This window comes from Cricetulus griseus, chromosome 7 (genome assembly GCF_003668045.3).
Source record: "Cricetulus griseus strain 17A/GY chromosome 7, alternate assembly CriGri-PICRH-1.0, whole genome shotgun sequence".
NCBI classification, from domain to species: Eukaryota; Metazoa; Chordata; class Mammalia; order Rodentia; family Cricetidae; genus Cricetulus; species Cricetulus griseus.
The window spans coordinates 108978766-109004037 of NC_048600.1; the positions used below are offsets into that span (position 1 = coordinate 108978766).

Below are 25272 nucleotides of genomic sequence, written 5' to 3' on the forward strand. Positions count from 1 at the left end.
AATGTGCCAGCGACTCACGCACGTGCCACGCGCACGCAGAGGGTGCCCCGCGCCCACGCTCCTCGGACGGGACGCGCCACGCTCCACCGGTCCAGCCCGCCCAGTCCCTCCGCCGTTCGCGCTGCCGCGGGGACAGCCGGGAGGCGTGGCCCGCGGGGAGCCCGCCCCTTTGATGTGCGCCGGCGCCGCGGTGATTGGCCGGACGCTTATGACGTGCGGGGACTGCGGTGGGCCGGGGTGCTGCGGCTGCCGCAGCGCCCGCCGCGGCTAGGGCTCTGGCTCCCCGGCATTTAAAGGGGACGCGGCGGCGGCCCCGGGGATGGGGAGCAGGTGGAAGGGACGGAAGAGAAGCACATCATCCACGGTCCATTGGGACTGGAGGGACGGGTGAGCCGGAGCTCAGAAATCCGGGGGTGGATAAGACCGCGTCCCCCCAATTCCCGTAAGCACCCCTTGCTCCATCCTGCCCTTAAAGCCCTTAACTAGCCCCCTTCCCACTACTTTTACTCCAAACTCAACCGGGACAGACAGCGCCACCGCCGCTGCCCCGCATGAGTCTTGGGCTTCGGGAGGAACGCGATCTCAATGTTGGGGTGGGGGCCGTGTGGAGTTTGAGGGTGTTTCATGCGCTTGGTGGTGGGGTAATCCCTGGGGCAGCGAACTGAGCCCCCTTCTTTCTCAGGTTCATGGTGCCCAGTGTCCCTTCATCTCCGGGGACTATCATAGCTCTCCGCCACCCACAAGTCCTCCCTTCTCCCCGGAGCTGCGCACCCCCCGCCCGCATCAGAGCGAAGTGCCCGCCAGCTGGGGGTGTGCCAGAGTGCCTGCTTTCCAGTCACCTCTAAAAATATCTCTCTTGCTACCCCACCGGCAGCTGCCATCTCCCTGCCCCTACCCAGTGAAGATCAACCTCTGCTTGTCTACCCAGGCAGGGGATCCCAGAGGCGACGCCTAGTCCCAGATTCCTCACTGGCACTAGGGCATAGATCATTACTCCCTAGCTAGCTAGGACAGGGAACATTATAGTCTCTTTTGCTGGCGGGGAGGGAGGTTCAGATAGTTTCTCCACAAGGCCCCTGAGTTCTACCTGTTTGTGAAGCTGTGTGATGCACATGATATTAGCAGACCTCTCTGGGCCTCTTCTCTCCCGTCCCCCAATTAAGGGTTAATGAACAAGAAAGGGATTCATTAAGTTGGGAGTGTTAGGGGCAAGAATCACAGCTTTGTTTTTTTTGTTTTTTCTTTTCTTTTTGTTTTTCGAGACGGGGTTTCTCTGTGTAGCTTCGGAGCCGATCCTGGCACTTGCTCTGGAGACCAGGCTGGCCTGGAACTCACAGAGATCTGCCTGCCTCTGCCTCCCGAGTGCTGGGATTAAAGGCGTGTGCCACCAACGCCCAGACAATTAAGCAGAATCCCAGCTTAATTGTCAAATCTGATTTTGAGTGACTGGCATACTTGGAGCAGAGAGGGCTTGTTACTGTGGTATTTCTGAAGTCCTCACCCTCCATGTTTCTTGTGGAAAACTCCCCAAACTTTCCTATGGGCTCTTCTACTCTCTTCCCCCATTAGAATTTCAAGCTTAGAGTTTATAAGCCAATACAGATCCCAAACACACAAACAGATCCTTACCCCACATTCTCACAGATTTCACTTGAGAATTTGTGCCAATGCAGGGAGGGAGCAGGCTGCAAGCCTGTGATCAATGGGATCAGGACCACAAAAGTTGATCTTACGTGGGACTAGAAAAGAACTTCCTTCCATCCCAGAAAATCTGCCTCCTCCCTGCTCTAGCATGCTGAAGAATCTCAGATCCTGTCCCCTTTTCCACAGCAGACTCTGGTGGCCACACAGGATTTTTTTTTTTGGGGGGGTGGGAGGTCCGAGGCAGGGTTTCTCTGTGGCTTTGGAGGCTACTCTTGGAACTAGCTCTTGTAGACCAGGCTGGCCTGGAACTCACAGAGATCCCCCTCCCAAGTGCTGGGATAAAGGCGTGTGCCACCAACCCCCGGCATGTGAGTGACTTTTTTTGTGTGGTTGTTTTGAATTAGGAACTTTATGTGCAGTTCAGGCTGGTCTTGAGCTCAGATTCTTCCGCATCATCAGGCCAGGCAACTGCCATTGGCCTTTTCAAATGCTATGAAGCCAAATAATAATTAGGGATATGCTTCCCCTGCTGTGGGGCCAGGATGGGGTGCCACAGTGAGGGCTGTCTTAGCTTCTGGGAAGGAACCCAGGATGCCTGGCTTTCTGTTCTGCATATTAAAAATACGATTACCAGGAGTGGCAGCCCTGGACTCTAATCCCAGCACTTGGGAGGCAGAGGCAGGCAGATCTGACTTCGAGGCCAGCCTGGTCTACATAGAGAGTTGCAGGCCAGCCAGGGTTAGGTAGTGAGATCCTGTCTCAAACAAAAATGAAGATTTCCATAAACATTAGGTAAAAACATAATTGTGTCTACTGTGACACATAAAGGTGTTTTTTGTTTGGTTGGTTTGGTTTTTTGAGACAGGGTTTCTCTCTGGCTTTGGAGGCTGTTCTGGAACTAGCTCTTGTAGACCAGGCTGATCTTGAACTCACAGAGATCCACCTGCCTTTGCCTCCCTAGTGCTAGGACTAAAGGCGTGTGCCACCACCGCCCGGCTACGAGGTTTTGAGCATAAGATCAGTATTTTTTAAAAGGAAGACAGGCAAATAGTTGGCCTTTCTCTCCCACTAGGAGATGAAAATTTATCTTAACAGGGCAGGGTATTTGTTACATGCCTGGAATCCCTGTGCTCAGGAGGCTGAGTTCAAGTCCATGTTGGGCGACCCTGTCTCCAAGTTAAAAACACAAAACAAAAACATTGGATTAAGGGCATGCTGTATAACACCTGAAAAGCCCAGTGATCAATCAATCCTGGTTGAGAGGGAGGGAAGGAAGGAGGAAAGGAGGGAAGAAACAGAATGAGAGAAAAGAAAGTTGCTCTATGTAGCTTTTGGTGACCCACTTGTACCCCTTGTACGTGTCTCTTGCTTCTCTGTCTGCCTGAAGCTATCCCTCTTGAAGATTGCTTTTTACAATGGGTGTGGCACCCCTAACCTTTCTCCTCTAACTCTTGTCCTGGGACAAAGGTTGTATCAGCTATGACCGTTCCCTTAACATCCCTTGCATGCTATCCCCTGTCCCTCATCCCCTTCTCTCTCACTATCTCAACAATGTTGAGTTTCCCAGGACACTGCCACTTTTTGCTAGTGAGCTTTAATTTCCTTTCCTTCCACTTACTAGCTGTAAGTTTGGGGGGGGGGGTGGCACTAAACATTACTTCCCATCTCTGCTGAAAAAGCTTTGCCATAAGGAAGCAGCCAGTATGAAGTGTCACAGAGACTGGACCAGACCCCGTGTCCCCCTGGTCATACCCTAGTTTATTCGGGAGGCGGTTGTCTCTCCTCTGCCCTGGGATGGTCAGGGAGCGAGCGTCACCTTGACAAAAGTCAGAATTTTCCGTGCTACCCATTGTCACCACTAGAGGGCAGAAGCCAGCTAAATCTTTGCTATCTCTTTGGTACCTTTCCAATTCCAAGCTGTATCTTTCTAAATTTAAGGGGCTGACCTCTGGTCTCTCAACCTGGGGGTGGAGAAATAGGGGAGTAGGGAGGCACCAGAAGCTGTAGATGGTATTCTATGTAGCTTCATTGATGAAGGCCCCAATCGGTCACCTAAACTCTAGTAGAGATTTCAGCCTGCCCTGTTGGTGAGACCCCTGAACAAGGTAATGCTGGAGGTAAGTCTCATATCTCATGTAGAGCCCAGGGCTCTCAGCCTCTAGACAGTGGTGAAGCATTCATGAACCAAGTGCTGCACTGCTTGAACAATACAGCCTCTAGGAAGTGAGTTAATCTCTCTGTTCTCTGCCTTCTTGGGTCTGATGAACCATGAGTGAGATTGGGAATAAAGGTGATTGGTAAACTATGATTTGCCCTACTCATGTGTGAGCAAAGGTCACACTGGAGAGAGAGGCCTTGGACCAACCTCTGAGATCTGGTTTTGAAGTCTCAGCTACTTTGAGTGAGTGGCTTTTGAGCAAGTCCCTTAGCCTATCTGGTGACCTATCTTGCAGGAGTGCCCTTTGGTACGCCTGGGACCTGGCCAGTGATGTTAACACCAAGGAGCCTAAGTGTACTTTTTTTTTGGGGGGGGGGTCGAGACAGGGTTTGGAGACTGTCCTGGAACTGGTAGACCAGGCTGGTCTCATAGAGATCCGTCTGCCTCTGCCTCCTTGGGATTAAAGTGCTGGGATTAAAGGTGTACTCCACCACCGCCTGGCCTAAGTGTACTTTTAAGAGTTTGCTCCCTGCTGAGAACCTGGGAGAGGCCTGTGTACTTGCTGGAGTAGAGTCAGGTGGGCATGAATGGTGAAAGGGAAGCCAGTAGGAACTTTGTGTGAGGAAAAAGCACTTTGTTTTTGAGCCAGAGTCCCTCTACATATCCCTGGCTGCTGGAACCCGTTATGCAGACCAGGCTGGCCACTTGCTTCTGCCGCCCTCCCAACTGCTGAGATTAAATATGTGCACCAACACACCTCAAATGAGCAGGTATGAATTTCTGTGGGTTTTTGTTTTTCAGGAGCTGTGGATAACAGTTTGAGACCAGCAAAGTCTCCGGAAGTAGACGCTCAGGATAATACACTGACAATGAGCGGGTGTTTTCCAGCTGTTGGCCTACGGTGCCTGTCTAGGGTAAGCGGGGTGGGGGGACCTTCAGATTGAGGCCTCAAGCCCCAACTTTTCCACCCTGAGATAGGAGGAGCTCTCTCCAGTCCCTTTTAGATTTGCCCTCAATCCCTGGAAATTTCTCTGGTGTGGATCCTGGTGCCTTACACCCTCAGCCATAGAGATCCCATGCCACTGAAACTCCCACAGGCCGATGGTAAACCCCAGGTGACTACCCGTGGGATAAAGTGGAAGGGACAGTTCTCTTAGGGAGCCAGGGAGCCATGTTCCAATCCCAACTCTGAAATGGCTTCAGCTGTCCCTGTTTTACAAAGTCATCAATACCCCAGGAGTAGTGGTGGGTGAGGGCTTGGGTTGTAGGTCAATTGGTGGAATGCTGTTATCTCAGCACTGGGGTGGTGAAAACAGAAGGATCGGGAGTTCAAGTTTTCATCCTCAGCTACACAGCAAGTTTAAGGTCAGCCTGAGCTACATTAAACCCTTTCTTTAAAAAGAAGTGAGCCGGGCGTTGGTGGGTCACTCCTTTAATCTCAGCACTGGGGAGGCAGAGGCAGGCAAATCTGAGTTCAAGGCCAGCCTGGTCTACAGAGTGAGTTCCAGGACAGGCTCCAAAGCTACACAGAGAAATCCTGTCTCCGAAAAATAAAAAAGGAAGAAAGAAGCGGTTGTGGTTGTGTGAGGAGAAAGCAGGTTCCGTGTGGGAGAGCTGGGATAGGAAGTGTGTGCAGAGAGAGAAGGTGGATATTCCAGGACTCTGCCCCTTATATACAGCGGCTGGCAAACAAAGTTGGCAGGGACATGTAGATGGGGGCTCCTGCTGTGTCCATGTGCTTGCCTTTCTTCGTGCCCCAATACTCCCATTGTATCCCCATCCTCTCCCAGGACTTTGCCCAAAGTCCTGCTACCCAGAGCTCCCACAGTATTCCAGTAGTCTACTCTACCCTCCCACCCCCACCCCTGCCTGACTTCCTAAACACCCCCTCCCCCATGTCGGGCTCCTGCTAGCTGCCTGCCCCTTCCTCCTGCTGCCTGTTTAGCCACTGCTGCTCTCTTTCCTTTCCCCTACCTGTCTCCCAGGTATGCTGTGGCCTGGTGATGGGGGCTCCCATCTCCCTAAGCCCCATTGCTTCTCCTGCCGCCTGCTTGCTACGGACTCTGGCAGAAATCCTACCCGCTGACCACTTCTTCCCAGGGAATTGGCAAGTGATTAGCAATGAGCAGCAGCACAGGGCCCTATAACTCCCTGGAGGAGCTATGTCTTATCCCTAGCCCCCTGCCCAGAGCCATCTGGCTGGAAGCAGCGGCCAAAGAGCCTCCCTGGGTCTTGTGTGGTCTGCATTCCTACCTGGTGGTAATTTCGAGGGCTAAAATCTAGTTCTCTGGCCAGGATGTAAGAGGATCCGGAACCTGTTTTCCAAGCTGACATCCAGGCCGGGGAAAGACCTGACACACGTTGCCTACCTGCCTTGGTGATGCCAATGGCTTTTCCTGGAGCCTAGATGCTCCATTAGCCTTTGATCCATGAATCTTTCTTCCGCTCTGCTGGGTTAGAGCAGCGGGTGTGAGGTTTGCCCACTATTGTCTTCACCCACCACACAGGCCACCAGAAGTCTCCAACCCAGTTAAGGAACCTCAAGGAGTGACCCCTGACAAGTCACTCGTCCTTTTCCTAAGCTGACCTTTGCTAAGTCCCAGGGACCCCAGAAACGGAAGCCAAGGAAGCCTTTGGCTTCAAGAATAGTGTGGCCCCCTTGTGTCAACTCCGCATGATTAACTGGGAGCCAGGCAAGGGACGGCGGGGTGTGGGCCATCTGGTTCCATCTCCAGCTTAACCAGTCTTGGGTCCTCCTCAGGTCTTGGATGTGCCAGCGATCCTGGCTGTGGCCTGCTAACCAGACTCTCCCCGGCCGGCTCCCGCCGCGCCGCCTCTCGCTTGTCCCCTCCTCCTGCTCCTCTTCCCCCTGCTCCCAGGACGTGAGGATGGCTGCGCCCGGCGCACCTCGCTTCCTCCTGACCTTCGACTTCGACGAGACCATCGTGGACGAAAACAGCGACGACTCGATCGTGCGCGCTGCGCCCGGCCAGCAACTACCTGAGAGCCTGCGTGCCACCTACCGCGAGGGCTACTACAATGAATACATGCAACGCGTCTTCAAGTACCTGGGTGAGCAGGGTGTACGGCCGAGAGACCTGCGCGCTGTCTACGAGACCATCCCCCTGTCGCCGGGCATGGGTGATTTGCTGCAGTTCGTAGCCAAACAGGGCTGCTTCGAGGTTATCCTCATTTCGGATGCCAACACCTTCGGAGTGGAGAGTGCCCTGCGTGCCGCTGGCCACCACGGCTTATTCCGCCGCATCTTCAGCAACCCGGCCGGGCCCGACGCTCGAGGACTGCTGACGCTGCGGCCCTTCCACACGCACAGCTGCTCGCGCTGCCCCGCCAACATGTGCAAGCACAAGGTGCTCAGTGAATACCTGCGTGAGCGGGCCCGCGACGGCGTGCACTTCGAGCGCCTATTCTACGTGGGAGACGGTGCAAATGACTTCTGCCCCTTGGGGCTGCTGGCAAGCGGGGACGTGGCCTTCCCAAGGCGCGGCTACCCCATGCACCGCCTCATCCAGGAGGCACAGAAGGCTGAGCCCAGCTCCTTCCGCGCTCACGTGGTGCCCTGGGAAACGGCCGCCGAGGTGCGCCAACACCTGCAACAGGTGCTGAAGATGTATTGAAGACCATCACCTGCCAGGGGAACTCGGGGAGAGCCGGCGGCGGAGACAGGGCAGGATTGGGAATTGCTTAAGACCACCTGGTTTTCTTCCTTCTTCCCCTTCGCTTTGCTACGCTCCTCTGGGCATTTCTGGAATTTTGTCCGCTTTGTGGGCTGGGAGCGGAGGTTAAGCGCCGTCCCTAATCTATGCAGTTATCGCAGCTCGGCTGCCTCCCCTCCAGGGAGTGGTGAGCACCCCTTGGAAGGCAGGCAGTGTCCCTTGAACTGAGGGGAAGGGGCTCCTGGCAGTTGGGAGGAGACATCTCCCGATACTTTAGCTGCTGCGTAACCTCCCCTCCGCGGGCTTCTCTCGAACGGACTCAGGATCCCCCAGTCCGCATACCAGCACCTCGCGCAGACCTGTGATGCTCTCGGAAGACAGCTCCTGGGCATCTTTGATCTTGCTTCAGCCACCGCAATCCTACACTAGTGCTGCGCTGGCGGCGCCTTGCTTCCTTCCCCCGCCCACGCCAGAGACCAGCAAAGGAAGAAAAAGCCAGAGAGAGCAGCCACCTCCTACTGGTGGAACGAGGTAGAACCAACCAATGACCTCGGAGAGTGTGACAAATCCTCTCACTCCAACCTCATCTACTGCGTCTAGAGACCAGGGACTTCACCAAAGTCGTCCTCCGCATCCCCCTTCGCCCTTATGGAACAGAAAGCCATGTTTTAAAGCAGAGCCAGGGAAACCCAAGCCCCTCCCCCCTCTAGTGTTTCAGAGCTATAAAGGAGGTGAAGGGGGACAAAGTGACTCATCTCTTGCGCCCCGCTGTCGCCGCCACAGTAGGAGGGGTGAGGGAGGTGCCCTTTGCTCTCAGCCACATGGAAGTGGGGGAGGCTTGAGGAGCCCACACCGAAGACAAGCAAGAGGCAAATGGGGAAATATGCCAGGAATGGGGTCTAGAGCTGGGGTCTAGTGAGAATAGTAAAGAGGACTGAATGGAGAGGTCCTTCTGGGACCTTCCCTTGTTTCCTTTCCTCCATCACCACCCACCCCCCCACACACACCCTCTAGGCCTGCGGGGCAAATATCAGGAGGTCATGGGTTTTATTCAAAGCTGTCTGGGCAAGGTGCCAGAACTCCTTGGCTTTGGGGGTTTTTTGGGTGGATTTCTCCCCCCATATGCAGCAGTCCTGGGTACCACCTCTCTCTGCCCCTCCCCTACGCTGCTGTGTGGAGCAGGTGCTGAACACAGTTCACAGCCCAAGAGGTAGACAGGTCCTTAGTGCAGCCTTGACTGTGGCGCTGGCTTCTTGGGACTCAAGAGTCCCACTGAGGCAGTGCTGGGTTGGTGCAGGGATAGATCTGGGCTGTCAGCAGCTGGGCTCCACATAGTTCCCTGGGAAGAATCCAGTGCCCTCTGAGCTGACTCCCTCACACCAGCCGTCAGAGTAGCGGCGGGTGACACAGATGACAGTGCCTTCAGAGAAGGAGAGCTCATTGTCCTTCTGTCGGGTGTATGGGTATAGTGTCACCACTGCAGGGGGCGTAGAGAAAAATCTTATGACATGTGTGCCCTCTGTCCTCCGCCCCCCCCCCCCGCCCCGTGATGGCACAGGAGCCATAATACAGGGCCCTGAGAAGGCTGCAGGGGAGCTTCTGGGTCTTCACACCCCTGCCCAGCTCAGGTAATAATAGTCAGTGCCAGGCCAGCTGCTCTTTTCCTAGCAGGCTTCAGAAAGGAGGGGAATGGAGAGACAAAATGGGGTCACACCTTGGCAGGGAGAGCAAATGCCTCTGGGATGAAGAGTAGAGGTCGGGGCTAAAGAGGCCGGAAACCTGGCAATAGATTCTAGTGTTCTGTGGTCCCAAGAGTACCTTTTTCCAAGTACGCAGCAGGGACCCAGCTGGGCTCATCTGGTCCAAAACCTGGTGGGGGCGGAGGCAGCAGCCCCAGTTCATCCCCCTCTAGAGCTGGAGGAGGGGGCAAAGGCAACTCTGCTGTTGGGGAGGAAGAAAAAAAACTACATGTATGTGCATGGGATAGGTGGCACTGTCCCTAGGATCTAACCAGCCTCCAGCCTATTGGTGGTGCTTGGGAGAACTCAGTACAGGGTAGGCAGACACTGCTGAGCAACCCTTAGGCAGGTGGATTATGCCTATAAAGGTCCTGGCAAAGTTAACTTTAAATGAGAAGCTTCAAACGCGGGGCTAGTGTAAAAATAGGCTCGGTTCACTTGATTTCCCCGGGGGTTCCTGAGGAGCACAGGGCTGGAGCCCAAAAGAACGGATGGGAGTCTCAAGGTGTGGGTGGAGGGGGTTGGGCACTAAGTACCTGGAGGGGGCTGGGACACCTCTAGCGGAGGAGGTGGTAAGAAGACCTCCGCAGAGACTGGCGGAGGAGGCGGGGTTGCAGGTGCCGGAGGTGGAGGAGGCGGGGTTGCAGGTGCGGGAGGTGGAGGAGGGGGGTTTGCAGGTGCCGGAGGTGGAGGAGGCGGGGTTGCAGGTGCCGGAGGTGGAGGAGGCGAGGTTGCAAGTGCTGCCTGGGGGGTCCCACTGGCACCTTCGACACTGCTAAAGACCAGAGGGAGCACACACACGTGAGAGAAGCCTTGTAACTTAGCGTCCCCAAAGGGTCCCTCCAACCCAAAAATCTGGCCTCAAATTATTTTTCCCACCCTGAGTTTTTCCCACCTTAGTTTTCTCAACCCCAGATGTCTGATAGGAGGCCGCCCTCTAAAAATCCAGCTACTGTCTACCCACCCACTAGACTCAAGCGCTCACCCCGCCGAGGCCAAGGAAGAGGCAGAGGAGGCAGCGGAGAGTTTGCCGTCGGGCACGGCTGGGAGCTGCACGGGCTCGGGGATCCGGGGTGGTCTCCTGGGAGTGGAGTAAGGGTGGCATAAGGAGGGAGGGGCCTCTGCTGAGCAGAACTGGGGTTTAGGAAGGATGGCTTGTGGAGGGAGAATCGGCCCCAGGCTCAGGGATACCAAGGCACCAGGTGCTGCTGGCAAGGGGTAGGGAAGCAGTTGAGAACCCCAAGGAGCTGGGCAGGGCTGGTAGGAATGGCCTTGAGGCCTCACCCCAGCGCGGAGGAGGCAGGTGTAGCAGGCGCCTTGATGCTCTTGCGAGACAGCGTCCCAGTCCGCGACAGCTGCGTGCTCAAGTCCTGGAGGGAGGGGATAGAGTTGACATCTGACATAAGGGGAGCAATCCTCACCCTCACCCCTAAGAGGAATTGGGGAAGGGACGAACACGGAGAACTGGGAGGACTAGCCAGACTCAGCAAGTTCCTACTTCCACTTCCCAGCCCTCCTCCCGCCCTACCCCCACCCCATACGCGGGTGTCTTTGCCTGAGCCACAGGGTCTTAAGTCTGCAGCAGGTCCCACAAAGGTTCCCCGAAAGAAGCCGGCAGCTCGTCTGAGAACCTCTTCCTCTGCATAGCCACAGTGACTGAGTGGGCCTTTGCACGCCCACACTATCTTAAATAGGAAAGGACCTGGGTGACTTGGTGGTCCTTAACTCTAATTTGATGTCTACTCCAACAAGAGAGGAAGACAGGAATGGAGAGGGGAGACACAGAACTGTCTCACTCATTTCCATAAACCTATGCAACTGTCCTCCCCAAATTCAAGGCAGAGGGATGGCAGAACCCAAGGCACCTAGGAGATTCCATGATAGAAAGCAACCCCCAATGCAAGATACACCTCTAACTTCGGGACTTCCCCAGGATGAGCATCTGGGGCCCAGGTTCTCTGTCACCCTGCCTCACTAGAGACAAGAAAGGGAACTTGAGGCATAAAGGATAGGCTGGAGGCTGAGCATGTAGTTCAGAGGCAGAGCTTGTGCTGAGCTTACAGGAGACCTGGGTTCCATCCACAGCACTGTCCAAGGAAAAACAAAATCTAAGAACGTTGGACAACAGGAAGAACTCATGGGGACCTGGGAACTGAAGAGAAGTCTTGTTCTCCCTTCCGGGGACTGGCATAAAATCGAGGGGTTAAGATACAGGAAATCTAATCTAATATGATATGGAGCAGTGGTGGCAAAATGAGATTATATCCTCTCCAGCAAGTCTGCTTTCTGTTGCTGCCTCCTGTCTCTACCACCAGCATTCTGGAGTGACTTCTTAGAGCCGTGACCTCAAACGCCCAGACAGAGGAAGTTGCTGTTCTCATGTGGCTAAGAAGTGGTTCTCATGCGTGTCCTGACACCCTCCCTTCCCCCTTCCCCTTCACACACACACACACACACACACACACACCCAGTACCCATGGGTGGGGGGCAGGGACAGCATGTGATCTTTAGAAGCAGAGTGAGTACAGGGCAGAGGGCAGCTGGGGACCTTGGGACAGTGAGGAGCTTAGGCCATGGCTCCTAGCCATGGAAGCCTAAGAGAGGAAGAGCTCACAAAGAAGTAAGATAGGAGGGAGCGACATGGCAGGAGAGGGTGGCAGCAACGACATGGCAGTAAGGGGACAAGCAAAGCTCCCGTTACCTTGATTCCATGGCCAATGTCATCCAAGCAGCTGAAGTTGAGGGGTTTTCTGTAGTACGGCGTGAGGGGAGGTAGACTCTCAGGAGGGATGACCTTCTGGCTAGGGGGCAGCCGCATGACAGTAGCTAAGGTGCCAATCTCCCTTCTGGCCACCTTTTCCATGTGCATGTTCACCATCTGCATGAGAGGGTTGGGAGGTGACAGTGAGGCACAGCCTGTCCAACACCACTCCCTTTAAGAGAGGGAGAAACCAGGCAGTGGTGGCGCACAGGCCAACCTGCTCTGCAGAGTGAGTTCCAGGACAGGCTCCAAAGTTACAGAGAGACCCTGTCTTGAAAAACGAAAGACACACACACACACAGAGAGAGAGAGAGAGAGAGAGAGAGAGAGAGAGAGAGAGAGAGAGAGAGTGTTCAGGAGGCAGAGGCAGGTAGATCTCTGTGAGTTCGAGGCCAAATTGGTCTAGATGATGATGAGTTCTAGGCCACCCAGGACTACATAGTGAAACGCTACCTCAAAATAAAGAAGGGTGGAGGAAAGAATAGCCATGGAAAGCAGGGAAATCCAGAGAAAGTGAGTTTTGTCCCCTTGGCCATACAGCAATTGGGAAAAGAGTAGCAGGAAAGGATGGAGCCACTTTGGAGCAACTTCCTGGTAGAAGAGAATGAGGGTTATTATTAGCTGTGCAGGAAACAGAAGAAAAGGGAAAAACAACATCCCTGGGGATGCTGGGAAGAGATTGAAGGACAGGGCAGCCTTTGGAGCAGAGGGGCATAGTGTGGAGGTGACAGAGAATTGTAACCAAGTCAGCTTTCCCCTTTAGGGTCACCAATATGTGAATTAGCTTCCTCTTGTTTCCCTCAGTCCTTGAGGGCTGGGACCTTGGATCTCCAGGGGAAAGAGGAAGACACACTCCGTACCCTGGCCCATTGGGGCCTTAGGGTCAGACCAAAATTTAAACTTTGCTAATTGTAACATGTGCCTTGTGGGGTCAAGAACCCAGGAAGGAAGCCTGAGGGTATTTATGAGCCAATGGTAGGGACTCTGTAAGTTGGTAGCAGGGACGACTCGGGGGCTGAAGATGGGCTTGCCTAGCCTGAGTGGAGGACACTTATTAATCATTGCCTGTATTTCAATTGTGCAGGTTCTGTGACAGGCAGACAAAGCTTTTAGATATCCATAGCAACACTCAAGAGAAGGGGAAGAGGAGAGAGAGAGAGAGAGAGAGAGAGAGAGAGAGAGAGAGAGAGAGAGAGAGGCTGCTTTCAGAGAACTTTGCTTCTAATGGGGTAGTGAGAGTCACACTAAGACTTGGGGAGCCATGATGGAGGTATCCAAAGTTCAGAAGGTACCAGCATTCTGTAGTCAAATTGATAACCCGGACATGGAGAAATACAAGAAACTCTTGTTGTAGCCAATATTTGAGTAGGACTGAAGAGCTGGGGCTGGAAGGGGTCCCTTCCCACACCCTTACCTGGCTCAGTGTGCTGATCTTGGCTTCTACCTGCCGCAGGGCAGCACCCTGTAGGTCCAGCATTCGAAGAGTATGTCCAGCCAGGTTACCCACTTGGTAGGCCACACTGGCCAGGGCCTGGGTGGTGAAAGCCATGGTCTCTTCTAATGCCTTCCGCTTGTCTGTGGCCTGAAATACACACAGCCTTGGCCTGAGGCCAGCACATTCCACTGCTTCCTAGGCAAGGTCCAGTGGGACCAGAAGAGAATCTACAGGAGGCAGGAGCTGAACTTGGAGAATGCTGCCATCCTTAGATGCTGGAGGTAGCTTCCGGAAGGATGATGTTGTAGTATGAGGGTTAGAGGGGACATTAAGAAAACAAGTCTGCAGCCTGAGAGAACTGGCTGTGGAGACTGGGGAGGAGTCCTCTCCTCCAATAGTGGAGGCAAGGACTAAGTTGAGAGGACCAGACCCTACTGCCTTCCTCAGCAAGTGTGTCTCTGCAGGCTGGATGGTGAGGAGTAGAAAGCAAGAGGGGAAGTGATGCTGGCCTGAGGAGACAACTAAATTTAAAAACCAACCAACCAATATCACACCCTTACCCTAACCCTGCGAACCAAAGATCCCTCTGACTGAGGTTGGGAGAAAACCCCCGGCTGACCTTGAACTTCTTTAGCCCCAATCTGCCTGCAGGTGTGTGGGAACTTACATGAGATCACTGTGTCCCAGCATCAAGTGACTTCCTTCTCTCGTTCCCTCTGACAACTTTCTAATACGCCTCTTTTCCCCCTCCTGACAGGGTTTCATGTAGAATAGGCCTCAGTCTCTCTGTGTAACCAAGGCTGGCCTTGAACTCCTGATTCTCCTGCCTCTGGCTCCTAAATGCTAGGATTACAGATATGTGCCACCCCAGTTGGCTTTAAATACCACCTTCCCCTTCCACACACACCCCTTGCTTCTCTCCAGCCACACTGACCACTGGAGTTCTGTTCCCTAACAACTGCTGGGTTGGATCTACCTCAGACACCTGGTGCTTGTTCTTAGCGTTGTTATTTTTTCTAGATGATTCCAGCTTCTCCGCTTCCTAAGCTTTTACCCAGCTCACTGTTATTATCATACTTTCTCTGTTCTTTGTTTTCCTTCACCTCACCTCCCAGCAGTCAAACATAAGTACCATGAAAACAGAGAGCTGGGCCATTCTGTCCTGCATCCTAAGCTGACATAGTCCCCAGCACACAGAAGATCTTAAATAAATAAATAAATAAATAAATATCCTTTTGTTGGCTGATGGACAGGTCGAAGGGGAACCCAACACCGGCTGGGCAGCTTCCTACCGCACACCAGACACTGGCCAGTGCCACACTGCCAGTCAGGGGAAAAGGGATGCCCAGAGAATGTCTAAAGACAAAAGAACTTTTTTTGGTTCCAGACCAGACTTGGGGGCTGGGTAAACCTTCTTGGGTGTCTTGCTTCCCCAAACAGCTTCCTCCTTCCCCATCAATCACAAGCTTGCTGCACTGAAGCCTGTCCCTTTCAGGGGTGGGGGTGGGGGTGGGGGGGGCAGGCAGAGATGAGGCAAATATGAAGAGGCAAGTTCACTGATGGTTTCCTGGCTTGGAACTTCGTGTGCTCCATAGGACCTGTGGCTGGAACTATCAGGGCTGTCTCCTCAGTAGGATCTGGATTCCTCTCTTGTAGCCTGAACTAGAACCTTCTGGAAAACCCATGTCATGGACCTCCTACTTTTCTGTTCTAACAGCAGGAAAGCGATGCTCATGTGTGTGCCTATTTACATGTTATCTGCATATGCAATAAAATTTACATTCATCAGCATATGCCACCCAAAGCCTTGAACAGGCAAAGAAAGTAGAAAGGACTACAGGCTTTGTTCCGGGTCTTTATTTAATGGAATTAATTTGTTTATTATTTATTTAATTCCAAGTCTCTCTCTGCTTCTGGACAGTTCCCTCCCCAGCCCAGCACATGGACATAGCAACCCAAACAAGAAATATCTGCTTGGGCTTAGCTCTGGGTACCTCCAGCCTGGCTGTTTCTAACCTCTAACTTTGATCTTGGCCCACAGTCAGGCTGGAGAAACAAGGGTCAGGGAACCTTCAATGAAGCTGCTTGTTCATCATGCAAATCACCCTGTTTGTATACTCAGTCAACCTTGGCTGAGAACCATACACTTGACCCATCTGCCTGCTGCTGTTCCCCATGGGCTTCTGACACCTGGTTAGTGGGCGAAGGATGGGATGGAGACCGTATGAAAGACACCACCCGAAACTATCCTCTTATGACAGGCAGGGATGGTTATTGATTGCATGGTCTAGGAGCCAGCACTCTGCACAAAGGAACCCAGGGATTTCCAACCTGGGTCAGGGTTTCTTATACCCTGAGTATGTTTGCAAAAGCTGTCACCTCAACAGAGGGAGTTCCATCACCACGGCACTACTGACATGGTAACAGCAGCAGTTATAGCTACATTTATCCTGCCCTCCTTACAGGATGATGGGCCCTGGGCAAATGCTTCAGCACACTGTTCCAGTCAATACTTATAATCACCTTGGAGAAGGTATAGCTTCTAAGAGGAACTCCTCCCATCTCCCAAATGATGGTTCAGGCCTGGAATCCCAGCCTTCTGGAACTGAAGCAGACAGGTCATGAATTCAAGACCAGCCTGAGCTGCAGAGTGACAATGTCAGGATAGGAAGAAAGGAAGAAAGAGAGAAAGAAGGAAGGAAGATCTTAGGAAGGAGAGAAAGACCAATGGGAATCTCACCATAGATTCCTAAGTCAGTAGATGGTAGACCTGGGGACTCAGCTTTTGGCTTCAGATCCCATGTGCACACCAATTGCATACATGGGATTGGACCCACCAGAAGCGCTTTCAGGTGCGGGAAAGAGCTGCTTCCATCCCTGCCAGGGAAGCATGCCCAAGAGCTAGTAGTGGGAGAGAGCTGGTTCAAAAGCCACATTCCAGATCATCTGTCTCCAGGCTGATCACTCATCACACCCACCAGAATGACAGGCAAGGCAGCACTGTGGTCTGAAGGGTCAGTGATTGGGCTCTAAGTCAGAATTCTGCCTGCTTTTTTGCTTGGGGTTTTGATTTGTTGTTTTGGTCTCTGTGTTGTTTTAGTGTCTTGCTGTGTAATCCTGACTGGCTTGAACTCACATAGAGACTATAAGGCAGGTTTTAAACTTTTGGCGGTCCCCCTCCTATATCCCCACAAGTGCTGGGATCACAGATATGGCCACTACAACCAACTAGAATTCTGAGTTTGAATCCCAGTTTAACCCTTTCCGAATATCAGCTTCTTCGCTGTGAAGTGTAAATGGTGCTCACCTCTCACCACTGGTGTAGGGACAAAAAAGAGGCTGTGGGAAGGTACAGAGAGAACTTTGCTGTCATTGCTCCTCTTTGGTCTGCCATTTCCCACAGACAGTTGCTCCCTTTTCCTCTCAAGTCCCCTTAATATAGGATGAGGAACCTGGTGTTGTCACACATTTTGGCCAGGGGTAAGGGGCTGCAGACTTAACCTGTCATTCTTAATGGAGCAGAGGGAACCAAGGACAGAGTGCAGATAAACTGTCCCAAGTCATACACTGTGTCAGACAGACAGAAGGATGGAGAGGAAGGACCTCAGGTGAGAAGTCAGGGAAGCCGTGCCTGGCTCTGCTGTTCCAGAGCGAGGTGACCCTGGACGTGTCACCTCCTTTCCCGTTTTCATATCTATAAAACAGGAGTTGTCTCACAAGGTGACTGTGAGGACTGACAAGGGGATGGATGGGTAGTTGCGAGGCCCTCCACCTCTCTTCCATTCCCAGGAGCCAATGCTATGGAATATGCACAAGATGAGCAAGACTACCCCAGGGTGGAGTGGAGCTTAACTCAGCAGAAACACACTTCCCAGACAGCCTGGGCTCCATTCCCAGTTCCTTAAGAAACCAAAACAAAATGACACGACACAAACAACAGCCAGGAGAGGCAGTGGGAACCTGTAATCCCAGCCCTGAGGGAAGACTGAGATAGAAGGACCAGCCTGAGCCACAGAGAACTGAAGGACAGCCTGTGCCATACAGTGAGGCCCTGTCTCAAGAACCCCCCAAAAATAAAAAAATTGAGACTACTGTAGAGTTCCTCCTTCCTCGTCGTTTCTCAGCAGCCAGGCTGTAAGCCCCATCAGACCTCTTCTCTCATCCTGACCTGGTCAGACCCTCCTCTGTTCTCCCTCAAACATCTAGGAACAAACTCCCTAGAGTGTGGTAAGTTTCCTGACGACTCCCCTAGAGCCAGCCTGCAAATGGTACCAGCACCTGAGAGAGGAAAGGGTCTTGTGGGTCTTTGTAGGAGATGAGAGATGAGCTGGGGCAAGGTAGGATTATATAGAGAGTGAAGTAGACACATCCTCTACTTCTGAGGCCATGTAAGAAAGAACAAGTGCGGGGGCGCTTGGAAAATGTGGGGTGATGCTGAAGCCTGAAGATTGCTCAGTCAAGGCGACAACAGGCACCTGTCAGATAACCCTGCATGGGGGACCGGGCTGCAAGTCCCCTCCAGGGGTATTTTGGCATGCACTCTCTCCACTTACCTGCACGTAGTTATCCTCGCAGTAGTTGGCCACCCGCAGCAGGGCGCTGTGGTTGCCCCGCAGAGCCTCCCGGCCCGTAGGGATATCAAACTCCTGAAGCTGCTGCAGCTCCGCCATGGCTCAGGCCTCGGTGGGGTTCCCTGGGGAGCCTGCTGGTTTTGAGCCTCACCCTGCCCCTGATTGGCCGCTCTGCCTTCCCTCCCTCTCTCTGCTTTTGGTTTCCTCTGCGTGAGAGACCCAAACCTGCCTGCAAAGGGTAGGCATGTTCATTCCGGGACAAGAGGAAGTCAGACCCTGGGTCCTGGGCCTGTGCTTCTCTGTCCCCTGCTCAGACGAGGGGGGAAGCCAGGGGCCTGTTTGGGGGCTCAGCCTCCCAATCTCACCAGGCAAAGGAAGCCAAGGTCCGGGCATCTGTGATTGCTCCCTGGTCCTGGAGAGGAAGCTAGTCCATGGGGGGATGGGGTAATAGAGACAGGAGGAAGGGGCTGGCCTGCTATGGGGGTGGATTTTCCACTCATGGAAGAGGGGAGGAAAGGGCAGAGGGTGGGGGCTTCCTTGGGAAGCTTGGGGATGAGTCACCAAGGGATGAGGGAGTGCAGGGTGGATAGGATATGGAGATAAGTCATGGGGGGCGGGGGCTGGCTGTGCAGCAACAATGGAAAACAGCCCATGCAGCAGCAAGAAGTCTCAGGGTTAGACACCAGGAAGACCGTCTAGAGTTCCTGGAGAACTGTGGGCAAGCCTGTGAAGGGTCAGGTAGGAAGTCCCGTGACCCGTGTTTTGTGCCTGACAGAGGCAGGAGAAGATAAAATTGACCAAATAAACGAGGGACTCAGATGAGCAACAAGAGGGCCTTGGGTGTGGGATGACACCATTCCCGATGGATGTGTGGGCTTGAGGCGTCACTGGTGGACAGAGTGTTGAGTGGGGCTCATTGTATTAGCTGGGAGTTGAATGGATTTGATGATTCTGAACTAAATTTGAGTTCTTGGAGCACCCGGCTGTGAGTGGGCCTTGATCCTGTGGCAAGGATGGCCTCCATCCCCCTCCCCTACATCCCCTCCCCCTCCCAGTTTGCCATCCTCCTGACAGAAGAGGAACCCTCACTAACCACACTGGTTCCTTAACATTCCCTCAAGAGAGTCCCTTGCTATTGGACAAATGTCAGCCAGACCAGAAGCTCAGCTCTGCTAAATGTCATAGTCATCAGGTAGCCCTGGGAGAGGCAGAGAGAAAAAGCAGGTTGTAAGTGGCTTTTGGGAACTGAAGATAAGGGAGCTCCCCGCCCTAGGGAGGTTGAGGAGGCCGAGAAGCAAAGGGCATGGCATTGGGGTGACCACAGCCCCTGGATTGAAGCGTTGAGCTTTGAAGCGAGGGTATGTTTTTATTGAGTGACTGGAGAGTGAGCCTGGAGACCCTTGTAAGGTGGAGTTACGGAACTCCCTAAAGGAAGACACAGGGCTTCTGGATCCGGAAAGCTAGAGCCAGTCTGGGGCGTGTTGTCTGGGGAGGAGCAGGCTCTGTGATGGGAAAAGACAGGGAAGGGGAGCATGTGGGCTGAAGGGAAGCTGTGAGGTGGGGGTAGAGTGGGCGGGGGGGGGGGTCACTGAAGGAGAGCGGCTGATGTGGTCCAGGGCCCACAATGGAGGTGGCCTGTTTTTTACTTTGTGGGTGACTGTCAGTGTCTGCTGTGGAGGAGTGGAGGGCTTCGGGGATCAGGACTCAGAACACTGAGCTCAGGATCAGCTTTGGCATTAGAGATTAGGCTTTGCTGACCATCTGCTTTATCTGAAGATTTTCAGCTGATGAGGCTCTAGGAGGTTCAAACACCATCGTGTCTGGGTCCTGGACTGGTGATTTGGAGAGAGCATTAGCAGGTAAGGAGGCTTTGAGCACACTGGGCTGGGGTCTAGTCTTAGTATTACTAAGGTTAGGCTCCAGGTTGGTTCTCCTGGTTACCCTAGAGTAATATATCATTGTCAGAAATAAAAATAAGAAATGTGCCCCGGCCGTTATGTACCAGGAAGTATGACAATGTTTCCCGTGCATTATTTTCTCGTTATTTCATGCGTATGAATGTTTTGCCTGCATGGATGTACGTGTACCACATGCATGCCTGGTTCTCACAGAGATCAGAAGAGGGCCTTGGATCCCTTGGAACTAGGGCTATGGATTGTGAGCCACCAGGAGGGTGCTGGAAACTGAATCCTTGCCCTCTGAAAGGGCAATAATTGCTCTAAAATGCTGAGCAACCCCCATGCATTATTTTTTTTTTAGTTCTCACAATAATACTGGTGTTAGGGATAGAGCTCAGTTGATAAAATGCTCGAAGCCCTGGCTTCCATGCTGAGTAACACACAATCCAGGTATTGTGGTGCATGCCTGGAATCCCAGAACTCAGGAGGTGGAGGCAGAAGATTCAGGAGTTCAAAGTCATCCTCAGCTACATAGAGAGTTTGAGGCCAGCCTGGCCTTCATAAGCCGCTGTCTCAAAGAATAAAAGCAACATTACTGTTATACTCACTTGTTGATGGGGAAATTAAGACTCATAGAAGCCAAGTGACTTGTCTAAGGTCACACAAGGAAGGAGCCGCAGAGCTGAGGGTCACACAGCTGGCCTCTGGCTGACCTGTAGTCTTAACACTAGGTCTACTGTCCCTTTGTCAGAACCTAGCGACAAAGCATCCCCCTGAGTCATCACTTGGAGCATTCACTCTTCATCCCAAATTTTTCCACACTTAAACTCCATTTCCTTCCTTTTCTGTTTCCTCCTTAGAAAGGTTCTTTCCAAGGACAAAGATTGAGCTACCCCTATCTGACCGGTCACTTCTACTTCTTCTAAGCCTTTGATTAGACAGAGCAAAGGGTGGAGGGATCCAGTGAGGAAATGCTAGCCAATGAGGGACCTTGATTGGGGTGTGTGGCCAGGAAGAGTGTAGACTTGGAGGCATGGAAAGGGGAAGTGCTCATGACTTTTCGATTCTGTGAGTGCCCAGGTCTCTCTCAAGGGCAGGATGGCCCAGGATCTGAGTGAGAAAGAGCTGCTGAGGATGGAGGTTGAGCAGCTGAAGAAGGAAATGAAGAACCCTCGTGATCCGGTGAGCCTCCAGTCACTCCTCTGGGTTTCTTTATCTCTCCTGTCAGGAGCTAAGAGGAGACACTAGGCCAAGGACATATCTCTGGACTGGGGTGGGATCTAGAAGATGGTTGGGGGTCCCTCTCCACATTCCTTGGCACAAGGGAGGGACTGAGAGCTGTGGGGAACCCAGTGTGCCCAGCTCTGTCTCCAGGCTGTGCTGGCCTTGCACCCTGTCAAGTGTTTGAGGGTCAGGTCAAGGGACACACCCTCCTGCCTGCCTCTTTCTTCCACCTTCTTCCTTTTTGACCTCATCCCTACCATGCCCATTTTCCTAACCAAGAGCTGTGACCATTTTTGTCATTTTACAGATTTCCAAGACAGGAAAGGAAATCAAGGATTATGTAGAGGCCCAAGCAGGGGCTGACCCTCTTCTCAAAGGCATTCCAGACGACAAGAATCCCTTCAAGGAGAAAGCCACTTGTGTGATAAGCTGATGATCCAGAGCACACCCACTTTTTATCCTGTCCTTCGTCAGCCAGACCCAAGTGTGCTGGAATACCCAGGGATCAGTGTTTATCTCCTTTTAACATAAAATGAGTAAAGATGCTGGAAAAAAAAAAACAAAAAAGAGCCCTCCACACTGAGTCAATTCTCCATCCTGCTTCCCACTCTGTCCAACTGCCTTCTCCACCTGCCTGCCTTTGCTTATGATAGGACAAGGGGTAGAGGGACCCAATGAGGCCATGTTAACCAGTGAGGGGCCTCCACTGGGAGACATGGCCAGGAAGAATGTAGATTGGAGACATGGAGGGAGACCCCACTTGGAGAAAATTTTACAGCTGAGCCGGTGGCACATGTGTGGCAGTTCAGGAAGAGCCTGTGATGATGCCCTGAGGCCTCAGAGGGCAGGCCTAGGGAGCATTCACTCCTCCTAGAAGGGCACTGCCCCTGTCTTTTCTTCTCCTCCTCCTCAATGTAATTTGGGCTAAAGATTAGGATGAGGGCTCCCCTGCCCCATGCCCTGCCCCATGCCCTCTTCCTGGTTATTTAGATCACAGCATGAGGAAGGAGCTCAGATGGGAGAGTGCTTGCCAGGCATTCAGGACACCCAGGGTTCTATCCCCAGCACCACATAGACTGGGCATGGTGGCCCTTGTCTAAAGAGCCAGTCCTGGGGAGTTAAAGGCAGGAAAATCAGAAATTCAAGGCCGTGCCTACTACATAGGAAGTCTGAGACCAGCCTAGGCTATGTAGGATCTGTCTCAAAAGGAAATGAAATCAGAAGCAAAACAAAAAACCTGCGTTTACTGGGATGGCCTGAAGGTCAAGAGAGGGAGTGGGTTGTAGAGTCATGATTACATGGTTTATTTAATGTGTTGAGTGCCTGTTATGTGTTAGTGTGTTAGGCAGTGCAGTCAGAAGCCAGAAGCGTGAGCAAGACTAGCTGGGTCTTATTTTCATGGAAATTGGTAAAGAAAGACTAAAGAATTTACAGTGAAGCCCATAGAAGTCACAGTCAAGGGCTGGGCAGAAGCATACAGCAGATGCATGTTCAGGGCAGTGAACAAGGCCAAAGTGGTCACTAATGAGAGGACACAGCATAAAGGGGGTGAAGCAAAGACGGAGATCCAGTAAAGTCTTCAAGGATCTTTCTGTGTGTGAGGGGGGTAGAGGGAGAGAGCGAGAGAGAGAGAGAATGAGAGAGAGAGAGAGAGAGAGAGAGAGAGAGAGAGAGGAGGGAGAGAGAGAGAGAGAGAGAGAGAGCTCAGTGTTTAAGAGTGAGTGCTATTATTGAAGAGGACACAGTTTGGTTCCCAGCACCCACACTGGGTGGCTCACAACCACCTATAACTCCAGCTCCAGGGGATCTGATGCATCCAGCCTCCAGTGATGAGCGTGCAAACACACACAGACACACACACACACATGCACATACACAACATACACACACACACAATATTAAAAATAACACATACGCAATTAAAAATAAATACATAAAATATAAATTAAAACATTTAAAGGAATGATTTTCATGATTTTGGCATAGTAGTACATGCCTATCATTCTCAAGAATAGGGAAGCAGAGGCAAAAAGATCACAAATCCAAGTCCAGCATGGGCTATATAGTGCGTTACAAGCTAGCCTGAGCTACTCAGGGAAAGCCTGGCTGAAAAGAAAGGAACACCTTTCATTACCTTAAGAGTAAACAGAAGGCGGGGCAGTGGTGTCGCATGTCTTTAATTCCAGAGGCAGAGGATCTCTGTGAGTTCGAAAAACAAAAAAAAAAAAAAAAAAAAAAAAAAAAAGAAAGAAAGAAGGAAAGAAAGCATTTAACTGGGGACTCAGAGTTTCTGAGGTTAGTCCATTATCATCATGGCGGGGAGCATGACTGCATGCCTGGTGCTGGAGCAGTAGCTGAGAACTTTACATTATGATACACAGGCAGTCGGCAGAGAGAGTCTGGATTTGGTGTGGGCTTTTGAAACCTCAAACTCTTCCCCGAGTGACACACTTCCTCCAACAAGGTTACACCTATTCCAACAAGGCCATACCACTTAATCCTTCTAATCCTTTCAAACAGTTCCATTTCCTGGTGACTAAACATTCAAACATATGAGCCTATGGGCTATTCTCATTCAAACCTTTTTTGTTGTTATATTTTGCTTTCTTTTGAGACAGGGTCTCACTATGTAGCTCTACCTGCCCTGGAACTTGCTATTTGACCAAGTTGGCCTCAAGTTCACAGAGATCTATTTGTTTGCCTCTGCCTCCTGAGTGCTGAGACTAAGGCATGCACCCCTATGCCCAGCTGGAGCTGTATTTTTGTTTGTTTGTTTGTTTGTTTGTTTGTCGAGACAGGGTTTCTCTGTGTAGCTTTGGAGCCTATCCTGGCACTTGCTCTGGAGACAAAGCTGGCCTCGAACTCACAGAGACCCACCTGCCTCTACCTCCCGAGTGCTGGGATTAAAGGCGTTCGCCACCAATGCCCGGCAGGTTTTCGGGTTTTTTTAGACAAATTTATTTTATTTATATGAGTATTTTGCTTGCATGCATGTATATGTGCCATGTGAATGTCTATTGCCTGCAGAGGTCAGAAGAGGGCATCAGATTCCCTGGAATGGGAGTTATAGACACTTGTGAGCCATGATGTTGGTACTGGGAACCAACATGAGTCCTCTCCAAGAGCAGCAAGTGCTTTTATCTTCTGTACCATCTCTCCAACCCAAAAACTGTATTTTATTTGGGGGGGGGTTCGAGGCAGGGTTTCTCTGTGGCTTTGGAGGCTGTCCTGGAACTAGCTCTTGTAGACCAGGCTGGTCTTGAACTCACAGAGATCTGCCTGCCTCTGCCTCCCAAGTGCTGGGATTAAAGACATGTGCCACCAACTGTATTTTAAATGGAACAGCCGTCCAGTATGAACTGAACACCAAGAGGAAATCCCAGGTCCTTAGGTTCCCCAGTAGAGGTGGATTGCATGGTCAGGAGGGTCTGGTTTGCTGGGCTACACCACTTTATCTGCTGAGAGTGACTTTCTGATGTTAGAAGGAAACGTCCTGGTTTTTCAATTATTTTCAATTATTTGCTTATTGATGATAGGATCTCATACAGTACCCCAGGCTGACCTTGAGCTCACAGCAGTACTTCTGCCTCCACCTCTGAGTGCTGGGTGACAGGCAAGAACCATCACACCTAGGGAAATTTGTTCTTGACAAGACTGAAAGTGGAAAGAGAAGGGTGGAGAAGAAACTAAGAAGTGACTGATCCTCCAAGGGAGAGGTGAAACAGCAGTGGCCATAAGCGAGGGTGGGGGTGGAGTGGGGGGTGGGGGTGGGGAGACATAGCTTGGAGAATTTCTTTGGGAAATAGTTTACAAATCTTGACATCTGATTGGCGGGAAGGAGAGTATGTATTCATGAATAACAGCTGCATTAGTCTGGGTGAGCTAAAGGAAAGCAACCAATATATGCATTATAAGGGGATTTGCTAGCTTGGCTTACAGGATAAGGGCTGGGCATTCCAACAGTATGGTAAAGAGGCTGAGAACTTTGTAGCTACTCCATCCACAGAGCCGGATGCCTCCTTATTGGAAGACTCGGAAGCTCTTTGGAGAGCCACTAGTATTCGTTTATTCCACGTTGGAAGTCCAATGTCAGCAGAGGATGGCCATCGCCATGGCGGCAGCAGTAGACACTCCTCAGAAGGAAGAAGCCAAGGCAGGTCTCACCGCT

At 52.1% G+C, this 25272-nt stretch overlaps 3 protein-coding genes across 5 annotated transcripts; 2 read left to right on the plus strand and 1 right to left on the minus strand.

The window, feature by feature from the left end:
• The first annotated feature begins 223 nt into the window (after positions 1-223).
• Positions 224-8222, plus strand: Phospho1 (phosphoethanolamine/phosphocholine phosphatase 1). 3 transcript variants are annotated; one of them, XM_027424249.2, is made up of 3 exons: positions 224-442; positions 4604-4716; positions 6564-8222. In XM_027424249.2, exon 3 carries the CDS (start codon positions 6571-6573, stop codon positions 7435-7437), a length of 867 nt encoding a protein of 288 aa, XP_027280050.1. In that variant the 5' UTR covers positions 224-442; positions 4604-4716; positions 6564-6570; the 3' UTR covers positions 7438-8222. The 3 variants fall into 3 exon arrangements, with proteins under 3 accessions (XP_027280050.1, XP_027280052.1, XP_027280051.1); XM_027424251.2 differs by having other exon boundaries at positions 225-387; positions 6682-8222; XM_027424250.2 differs by having other exon boundaries at positions 226-442; positions 6682-8222.
• A 284-nt stretch (positions 8223-8506) lies between these two features.
• Positions 8507-18464, minus strand: Abi3 (ABI family member 3). Its single transcript, XM_027424247.2, has 9 exons — positions 18348-18464; positions 17965-18211; positions 13391-13558; positions 11917-12093; positions 10500-10585; positions 10201-10296; positions 9752-9990; positions 9295-9417; positions 8507-8953 (listed from the first exon to the last, which is right to left on the minus strand). Exons 2-9 carry the CDS (start codon positions 18079-18081, stop codon positions 8790-8792), a joined length of 1170 nt encoding a protein of 389 aa, XP_027280048.1. The 5' UTR covers positions 18082-18211; positions 18348-18464; the 3' UTR covers positions 8507-8789.
• A 127-nt stretch (positions 18465-18591) lies between these two features.
• Positions 18592-21657, plus strand: Gngt2 (G protein subunit gamma transducin 2). The gene is made up of 4 exons (XM_027424254.2): positions 18592-18720; positions 19759-19841; positions 20961-21062; positions 21412-21657. The coding sequence occupies exons 3-4, from the start codon at positions 20979-20981 to the stop codon at positions 21535-21537; spliced, it is 210 nt and encodes a 69-aa protein (XP_027280055.1). The 5' UTR covers positions 18592-18720; positions 19759-19841; positions 20961-20978; the 3' UTR covers positions 21538-21657.
• Positions 21658-25272: the final 3615 nt, after the last annotated feature.

Coding starts and splice junctions, on each gene's coding strand:
- Phospho1 (XM_027424249.2), top strand. CDS start 6,571: ATGTGCCAGCGATCCTGGCTGTGGCCTGCTAACCAGACTCTCCCCGGC.
- Abi3 (XM_027424247.2), bottom strand. CDS start 18,081: ATGGCGGAGCTGCAGCAGCTTCAGGAGTTTGATATCCCTACGGGCCGG. Junction 13,559..17,964: donor GCGAGGATAACTACGTGCAG/GTAAGTGGAGAG, acceptor TGTGTATTTCAG/GCCACAGACAAGCGGAAGGC. Junction 10,297..10,499: donor CCTGCCTCCTCCGCGCTGGG/GTGAGGCCTCAA, acceptor CTCCACTCCCAG/GAGACCACCCCGGATCCCCG.
- Gngt2 (XM_027424254.2), top strand. CDS start 20,979: ATGGCCCAGGATCTGAGTGAGAAAGAGCTGCTGAGGATGGAGGTTGAG. Junction 21,063..21,411: donor TGAAGAACCCTCGTGATCCG/GTGAGCCTCCAG, acceptor GTCATTTTACAG/ATTTCCAAGACAGGAAAGGA.